General features: G+C 38.8%; 1 protein-coding gene across 3 annotated transcripts in view; it reads right to left on the bottom strand.

The window, feature by feature from the left end:
• Positions 1–10,000, bottom strand: part of jam2a (junctional adhesion molecule 2a) — a 23,587-nt gene that overhangs the window by 6,558 nt on the left and 7,029 nt on the right. For all 3 annotated transcript variants that reach the window (XM_081361799.1, XM_081361800.1, XM_081361798.1), the window contains exons 2-5: positions 4,787–4,852; positions 4,592–4,702; positions 2,415–2,564; positions 1,971–2,155 (exon numbers count right to left, since the gene is read on the bottom strand). In XM_081361799.1, coding sequence (XP_081217925.1) covers positions 1,971–2,155; positions 2,415–2,564; positions 4,592–4,702; positions 4,787–4,852 — 512 coding nt within the window. The remainder of the gene's footprint in view (positions 1–1,970; positions 2,156–2,414; positions 2,565–4,591; positions 4,703–4,786; positions 4,853–10,000) is intronic.

The following is a 10,000-nucleotide window of genomic DNA, read 5'->3' as shown; positions in this document are numbered from 1 at the left end:
TTCTTCAGTCGGACTGGGAATCAAGATCCGCTTCATCAGTTGTCACTTTGAATCAATCTAATGAGTCACTCACTCAATGAATCAATCTAATGAGTCACTCACTCAATGAATCACTCTAATGAGTCACTCACTCAATATATCAATCAATCTAATGAGTCACTCACTCAATGAATCAATATAATGAGTCACTCACTCAATGAATCACTCTAATGAGTCACTCACTCAATGAATCACTCTAATGAGTCACTCACTCAATATATCAATCAATCTAATGAGTCACTCACTCAATGAATCAATATAATGAATCACTCAATCGTTTACATTTACATTTATGCATTTGGCAGACGCTTTTATCCAAAGCGACTTACATTGCAATTCAAGTTACATATTTACATTTATATCAGTTTTTGAAATGAATTATGAATTAAGATTAATTCAATGAATTTATAAATCTAATGGATCACTCAATGATTCACTCTAATGAGTCACTCATTCAATGAATCACTCTACTGAGTCACTCAATATATCAATCAATCTAATGACTCACTCACTCAATGAATCACTCTTTAGTCACAGGTTGTTCATATGACACATTCAAAACTGAGTTTTCCTACAATAAATGCTTGAAAACAGATTTAAACATTTAAATGTAGTATATACACTAGTGATCAGGTCATAACTGTTTTTGAAAGAAGTCTCTCCTGCTCATCAAAGCTGTAAAAACAGTGAAATATTATTCTATTGTAAATCATCTGTTCTCTATGTGAATATATAGTAAAGTGTAATTTATATCCTGTGATCAAAGCTGAATGTTCAGCATCATTACTCCAGTCTTCAGTGTCACATGATCCTTCAGAAATCATGATTTGATGATCAAGAAACATTTATGATTATTATCAGTGTTGAAAACTGCTTTATATTTCTGTGGAAACTGTGATAAAATGTATTTTTCTGGATTCTTTGATGAACAGAAAGTTCAACAGAACAGCGTTTATTTGAAATAGAATCTTTTGTGACTAAAATAAATGTCACTTTTGATCTAAAGAGTGGAGTCTGAGCTGAAAGCTGGCACAGAATGGTGGTGTGTGTGTGTGTGTGTGTGTGTGTGTGTGTGTGTGTGTGTGTGTGTGTGTGTGTGCGTGCGAGACAGACAGTCAGTGTTGTTCAGAGACGCTCGTGTCGGTCTGTCAGCATCAGTTAGTCTGTGTGACACTCAGAGATTCAGAAGAACATGAGGACATTCACTGACACTCAACACACACACACACTCAACACACACACACACAAAAACAGATTTATGATTAATCACTCGCTTTGTGAATATTTTCTCATTAACTCATATTATTTGCCTATACATATACAAATACATATTCTTCCTTTCATATGAAGTACATTCAGGGCTTATAAATTCAGAAGAAAAGTTCATCAAAGATGTTTTACTGACCAATTTAACTTTAAATTTAATTTACATTTTTAAACTTCAATTAAATATTTAAATCTCAAGAAATACTTTCATGAAAGCCTTTATTTGATTTGACTATTATTTTGATTTGTATGTTTGAGTGCTGTCAAATCGATTAATCACATCTAACAAAAAAAATTTGTTTATATAATCTATCTGTGTGTGTGTGTGTGTGTGTGTGTGTGTGTGTGTGTGTATTATATAAACACAAACTTTAATGTTAGACGCATATGTTTGTATATTTTATATTCATGTGAAGCTTGCTTTATATAATAATATAATTATTATTATGAATTCTATCAAAACTGAAGATGATGTTACAAGTGTTTTGTAGTAAGATTTTTTTGAAAAAAAAAATTATGACGGTTTCCACAAAAATATGAACTGTTTTCAACACTGATAATAATCATAAATGTTTCTTGAGCATCAAATCATCATATTAGAGTGATTTCTGAAGGATCATGTGACACTGAAGACGTGCATGAAGCGTGTGTGTGCTGATGCTGACCAGTACGCCGGTGAACTCGTTGACGGTGTAGCTGGCGTTGGGCTGGCGGATGGGGATCGCGCGGTTGTCTTTATACCAGGTGTATGTGGCGGGGGGGATGCTGTGATGGTCCCTACAGCGCAGCTCCACCAGGGAGCCCGTCAGAGCAGAGCTGGGAACCTCACAGGCCGGAGTCTGAGGAGGCACTGCAGAACACACAACACATGAGTGTGTGTGTGTGTGTGTGTGTGTTTTAGAGCGTCCGGGACAAGCGTTACCCAGAGAAATTATTACATTTAAATAATTCTCATGCCAATAAAGCACATTTGAATTTGAATATGGTTGTTTTGGCTTTTTCAGCTCTAGAATAATGTTATTGTCCAGATAAAGTTAGTTTTGTGTTATATATCGCATTTATTTAGCAGTATATTCCCATATAGGGGAGAGCGTGGAGACGAGCGTTACCCAGCACTTTTAGCGTGACGTTGGTCTCTCCCAGCGTGACGCTGTCGGCAGGAGCGCTAACCTCGCACCGGTACTCGCCCGCGTCCTCCTGAGTGACCCTGAGCAGCTTCACCGTCGCTCCCTGGATCTCCGCGCGGTGCTGGAACAGCCCTGCACAACAATGACGATCACTACATTTATGCATTTGGCAGACGCTTTTATCCAAAGCGACTTACATTACACATTTACATTCTTATCAGTTCTTGCTTTCCCTGGGAATCGAACCCATGACCTTGGTGTTGCAAGCGCCAACGCTCTACTGCTCAAACTTTGCTCTATAGCGCCTTTAAAGGCGTCATCGGATGCCCATTTTCCACAAGTTGGTGTGATTCTTTAGGTTCTTCATGTAAAGTTTATAATATACTTTGGTTAAAATTCCTCAGTGGTTGTGTAAAACAACACGCTTTCACCTCCTCAAGAACAGCTCTGCTCACAGCGACCCGTTCCAGTGCATGTCTCTTTAAATGATAATGAGCAACTGCACACCCGTGGGGGGCGGGGGGGGGGTCGACACAAGACTTGAGGAACGTATACAAATAGCTAAGGGCGGAAATATGCTAATGCGGGAAATATGCTAATACGGGTCAGTCCGTCAGCGGTTGTGGGCGGAGCATGAGCATTATGACATCATATTGTGCAGGAAATCCAAACGGCTTGATTATTGAGAGTGTTTAGACTTTTTGAGGATTAAAAAAAAGGAGCGAATGGATTTTTTTCATTGTATGGTGGTTGTGTCCACACACTGCAAACACACATTTATACGCAAACACCATATAAAAGTGAATTTAGCATCCGATGACCCCTTTAAATGTTGCATCTCAAACCATGTTACAAGAATAAAATAAAAAATTCATGAAAATAATAAGATACAAAATGAAAACATGCCTGTTTTCCTGAGTGTTCCCAGTTCATTGGCTTGGGTGGTTACAGGTCTGAGATCAGTTCAGGTCTGGTGTTCCTCAGGGCTCAGTTTTAGGCCCTTTACTCTTTAATACATTATCACTTTTATGCTGATGATACTCATGGGGCTCTGTGGTTGCTAGAGTGTGACTAATGTTTTTTGTCTGTTGCTATGTGGTTTCTAGGAGGTGTCTGCTAGGGCATAACTCATAACACCTCAGCAACCACATAGCAACACCTTAGCAACAACACAGAAAACCTTAGCAATCATGTAGATATTTTTAGCCTGTTGCTATGTGGTTGCTAGGATGCTCTGGGACATTGATAAATGGTTGTGATGTTGTTCTGAGTGGTTGCTGTGGTGTTATGAGTGTTTTTTAAGTGTTGCTATGCAATTTCTAGGTTGTTGCTAAGGTGTCACAAATGTTTTTAGTGTGTTGCTATGTGGTTTCTAGGTGGTGTCAGCTAGGGCATATCTATATGACTGCTAAAGTGTTCTGTGTGGTTGCTAAGGTTTTGCTATGTGGTTGCTAAGGCGTTATAAGTGATTTTTAGCCTGTTGCTATGTGGTTGCTAGGACATTGATTTATGGTTGTGATGGTGTATTGAGTGGTTGCTAGGGTGTTATGAGTGTTTTTTTGAGTGTTGCTATGCAATTTCTATGGTGTTGCTAAGGTGTCACAAATGTTTTTAGTGTGTTGCTATGTGGTTTCTAGGTGGTGTCTGCTAGGGAATATATGTACAATTCTTAAGGTGTTCTGTGTTGTTGCTAAGGTGTTGCTATGTGGTTTCTGATGAGTTATGAGTGAATTTTTAGCCTGTTGCTATGTGGTTGTTAGGATGCTCTAGGCGTTTGCAAGGACTTTGATAAATGGTGTTCTGAGTGGTTGCTAGGTTGTTATAAGTGTTGCTATGCAATTTCTAGGGTGTTGCTATGTGGTGGTTATGGGTGTTATGAGTGTTTTTAGGTGTTCTATGTGGTTGCTAAGGTGTTGCTATGTGGTTGCCGAGGTGTTAGGAGTTATTTTTAACATGTTGCTATATGTTTGCTAGGGCATTGATATTTGACTGCTATGGTGTGGTTGCTAAGGCGTTGCTAAGCAGTTCCTGAGGTGGTATAAGCGGGGGTTTATATGTTGCAATACATTTGCTAGGTTTTTCCTGCATGGTTGCTAGGGTGTTGATATGCACACCTCTCCTCAACAAGACATTAGAGGAATCATTCGTTCGCCAGTTACCTACGAAACGTCCTTCATAATAAACGAAGGACACGTCTTTGTCCTTCTTCTTCCACTCGATGCGAGGGTTCATTTCTTTCTCGGTCTTGAACTCACAGGAGAGCTCGGCGTCTGTGGAGGACAAACACACATCATGGAGTTAGAGCACATCGTCCGACGTATGGCGCATGGCGCATGACAACGGCACACACTCACCCTTGAACTCGTGCACTTCCACGCTGGGACTGCGGCTGGTGACGGTGACCGGGACGACAGGGACGCCTGAAACAGGAACACAACAACAACACAATCTCAGTCTCCAAAATACAAAAAAGCAGCTGTGTGATGTTCAGATGTTCGTCATTGGTAGTTTGACTTCCTAGACGTTAGGAATGTTTTTAGTGTTTTTCTATGTGGTTTCTAGGGAGTTCTAGGTGTTTACTAGGGTACATCTGTATCGTCGCTAAGGTGTTTTGAGTGGTTGCTAGGGTGTTATGAATGTTTATTAGTGTGTTGCTATGTGGTGTTTACTAAGGCATTTATATGCGGTTGGTTATGGTTACTAAGGCGTTGCTATGTGGTTGCTGCTATGAGTGTGTTTTGATATGTTGCTATGCGGTTGCTAGGGTGTTCTAGGTGTTTGCTGGGGCATCGACATAAGGTTGCTATAGTGTTCTGGGTTGTTGCTAGGGTGTTTGCTTATCTTTACTGCTGCTATGGTTTCTGTGTGGTCACTAAGGTGTTGCTATGTAGTAGCTGAGGTGTTATAAGTGATTTTTAGTGCGCTAGGGTGGCATTATGAGTGTGTTTTGAAATGTTGATATGTGTTTGCTAGGGTGTTCTAGGCATTTCCTATGGCGTATCTATATTTGTGTGTGTATATATATATTTCTCCTAAGTTGTTACTAGGGTGTTGCTATGCGGTTGCTAAGATAATGAGTGTTTTTTTGTGTACTGTTATACTGTTGCTATGGTGTTCTGAGTGGTTGCTAGTGTGGCATGTGGTTCCTGAAGTGGTATGGGTAGGTTTTGATATGTTTCTATGCAGTTGCTAGGGTGTTGCTATGCTGCATAGCAACTGAAGAGTGAATCACTGTAGTCAATTTTTTTAACCTTTATTTATATAGTGCTTTATACACAACAGACTCTTTCAAAGCTACTAATAGTGCTCTATGAGAAGTGTTTGCGGACTCCCAGCGGGATGAACAAACACAATATGGATTTCTAAACATAGTTGGTCTAATTTTTCACTGAAGGTCCAGCTTCTGTTCTCCTGTGTGTTTGTGGCTAAAGTTGGATTTCGATTCACTTGCAGGAAAAGGAAGCAGGTGTTTCCCTTCCTGAATAACATGACAGTCATTGTTGGTTTTCCTGTTTCTGCCCACGTGCGACCGACTTTTAGACCACGACCCACAAGAGATCAAGTTCACTGACGAGACTATAGCTTTCCAGATCACACTCACGTTGTGCTGTGATGCTTTTACACTGCAAAAAATGCTTTTCTTACTTAGTATTTTTGTCTTGTTTCCAGTTCAAATATCTAAACATTCTTAAATCAAGATGCATTTACTAGATGAGAAAAATGACATAAGATGTTTTGTCTTGTTTTCTGGGGAAATAAATCAAAATTAAGTGAGTTGATGCTTTAAAAAAGCAAAATTGTCTGCCAATGGGGGCAGAAAAATAATCTTAATTCAAACATAAACAAGATTATTATGCTTACACCATTGGCAGATCATTTTGCTTTTTTTTTTTAAGCAAAAACTCACTTAATCAAAAAAATTTTTCATCAGGAAACAAGACACAACATCTTATGTGCATCTTGATTTAAGAATTTTTAAATATTTGGACTGGAAACAAGATAAAAGTACTAAATAAAGAAAATATTTTTTGCAGCGTACAAGATCCACGTTGCATTCATATTTAAATCACTTTTAGATTGCTACATGATTAAAACACGTGTTTACCAGAGGTGGCCTTTGCAATTCAGAGGCCGATTTCAAATAAAAGAACATTAAATCTTCGTCCCTCAGTAGGGCTGAACGATTTAATCGCAACAAAACCGCACGCGATTTGCGATTATTTTATGCGCAGCTTGTCAGTGGAGTGCGTACTGTGATTGGTAGTAAATACTGCCCCATTTGAACGCCAGAGGGCGCTCTCACGCAAACACGCTAAATGTGCCCCCCGCCACAGAAGTACAATAATGCGCATCATTCCAGGAAATCCCTATCGCTGTAGCTGAATAAACATAAGATTGAAACGCTTTGATTAAACATGACTTATAAAAAAATAAAATACACAACTGCCTTATTCTGTGTCAGAACAGAAGCTCATCATCTCACAGAAGGAGGAGCTCAACTGTCGTTATGAAGTGAGTTTGGAGTAAATGCATGTTATTAAATGTTGCATGTTATTAAAAAGAGGTTCATAAATGCTTCTCATGTTTTGGAAAGATGTTTGACGCGTGTTGTTTTTTCAAATGGACGTTATAAGTGACTCAAACTCCCAGAGCTTTCAGATGGAGCAGCGTTTACAGAGCCGTACATCAATGACAAACTGCGCATAAAAAAAATAATCGCTGCCATTACATGGAAAGTGCGATTAATCGTTCAGCCCTATCCCTCAGCTGAAATGAAATGATACTAAAACCACCAGTAGGTGGCGGCAAATCAATGCCTTAACAAGAGAGTCATTAGCCGCGTTTACATTACCCTTCAAATTGCGCAAATTGAAATTGCGAATTGAAAATACGCTCAATGGTCAATTTTGCAAAAACTCCCATTTATCGCAAAAAAGTTTTTCCGCTCGCATGAGGGGGTTTTTCAGGCAATTCCAAAAAGAAATATTTCGCAAAACTGCATTGGAAACAGTTTTTGCGCAATTACAGTCACCTGACGTAGACGACGCGGTGTGTTTGGACAGAATACGAGACAGAGTTCTTTATTAAACTCATATAAGACAAAAGAATTACAGGAATACTGGATTCTAAACCTCAAATAAATGCCACAATCAAGACCTGGAAGCAAAACTGAGAGAGAAACACCCAGAAACTCCTCATATGTGCCGCTCATGAGTATAATAAGGGTCGTTCCTCACCATTAATGCTTGAAAACACACACACATCTCCTTCCATTAATAATAATGGCCAGTGCAGTGGCTGGGAAACCCACCAATGTCCGTTGCCATGGTTTTTGGAATGATTTTATTGATCGCGAGAGGAAAAAATTAAGTTTTAGTCCATAACATCGGATAATGGAAACGCCGTCATTTCACAATAATTTTTTGTCGACATTTAAAAAAAAAATTTTCCGCAAATCTGTAATGGAAACGCGCCCATTGAATCATTCAGTTGAACGATTCGTTCGAAACGGCTGATTCATTCAGGGGCAAAGAAGAAGTGACTGAGTGAGTCATTGAGTCGTTCATTAGAATGATTCGTTAAAAAACGCGGATTCAATCAGTAACAAAACTAAAACTCACGCAGTGGCTCAAAATAGAGGAAAAACGGACAATATTGCGTCACCTCATTATTAACTTATTGTTTATTAAATTGTTGTATAAAATCATTATCAAACGTTCTGATATTCTGGAAAACAGCATGTTTGTTCGTGTGATATTGGTTACAAATATTAAAAACAAGAACTTATTTAACTTTATTTAATCATAACAGAGCCCTCTTTTTCTTTTGTCTCTCTTGATCATGCAAGACCTAAACAACTGAAACCAGAACGAAGACCAGAGTTAATTCTTTGCCCGAAAGAACCACGAGACATTATTGCTGCTACATTTTTAAAGCGGTGGTATAATGCCCTTTTCACAAGATGTAAAATAAGTCTCTGATGTCCCCAGAGTGTGTGTGTGAAGTTTTAGCTCAAAATACCCCACAGATATTTTTATATTGCATGTTAAAATTGTCACTTTTTGAGGGTGAGCAAAAACACACCGTTTTTGTGTCTGTTCCTTTAAATGCAAATGAGCTGCTGCTCCCGGCGCAGGGGGGCGTAGCTACAAGAGCTTGTGTCCTTTTACCTCACACACACGCACTTAACATTTCTAAAACTTTTAGCCTTTAATGTTCAAACCAGAGTCAAACAATGATGGAGAGACTCGAGAAGAAGTGACATGTAGAAGCAACAGGACATTTCTGAATGGTTATTGATGAGTTTATGAAGCTGATGTGGAGTTATCTTCTAGTCATTTATTAACATATTCTGTCATGATAATCTATAAATCGTGTTCAGGGGGCGGGGTTTATGTAAATTCTAGGGTTGGTGATGTCACTAACCCGGGAGGAATGTGGTGTAGTCTCTACCAGCCGTTTGTTGTAGTCCTTAAAAAGTGATTTCTGTAAAAGCAAATATCTCCCTTTGCTCTGAACTTTGAGCGTTGTAACTTTGCAGATGTTGTTTATGCTCAAACAGCAACATTACACACTAACTAAAGTTAGAAAAGTCAAATCATAATCAACCACCCCTTTAAATCAAAATGAAATGTATCGTTCAAATGAGGAGTAATGTGCAGATAAATGACCGTGTCCTTGAGTAATTCTTTTGTTTAATTCCATGTCAAAGTGCAGCTGATGATGACCAGCGGAAGCAGAACGTCCAAAACACTGCGTGGAAATGCTGTTTCCTGACAGATAAAATCAGGAGTGTGTGTGTGATTGATTACAGTGATTAATTCGTTTCATCGTTTAGAGGAAGAGTGTGTGATGTCATTTCACGACCGCTGCAGTTTCAGATAACAATAACACCAGTGTTTTCTGGAAGCCGCTAATGTCTCGACTTTCCCCCATATCCGTGTTATTACTCCAGTTCTGGAGCGGGAATAACGGGAACAACTTATCAAACCCCATGAGCTGCTGTCAATCAAACACTCACATTAGAGTTCACTTCATTCACATTTAGAAAACTATCGTCAGATTCACACAGAAACTCAAAAGATCTTCACCACAACCCGACAAAATAAAAGTTCAGCTTAACTTGAAATTTTAACAGATTTAGACCCGGAAATCTTTTTTTTTTTTTTTTTTTTTTTTAAAGAATTGAGTGTTTATCAGAGGGGTCCAAGATCCTGGGACTTCTGCTGCACCTGAACCACGAATACACACACAAAAAATTTAATGGTTTCGAGGAGTTTTGTGGTTGGAATTTAAAAAAGTAACAAATCCTTCATTCACCGGTCAATTTGACCCCCTTAGGAATGTGAGGAATGCTTCAGTTCACATAGAAAAACCTAAAAATGCTCAAAATTCAAACTAAAAATGCTCAAACTTTACCAAAAACATGTGTATCTGAATGCACACTGAAGAGAAACTGGCTTTAGGACCCAGCGGAACAGCTCATTTACTCCATATAGAGATATAAGCCCATCAAATATCATCTTATATTATTATTTTTTTTCCACAAGAGGTCAAAGACACACAAT

This window comes from Scardinius erythrophthalmus (assembly GCF_964197995.2).
Source record: "Scardinius erythrophthalmus genome assembly, chromosome: 3".
NCBI classification, from domain to species: domain Eukaryota; kingdom Metazoa; phylum Chordata; class Actinopteri; order Cypriniformes; family Leuciscidae; genus Scardinius; species Scardinius erythrophthalmus.
This window is presented reverse-complemented; position numbering and strand designations above follow the sequence as displayed.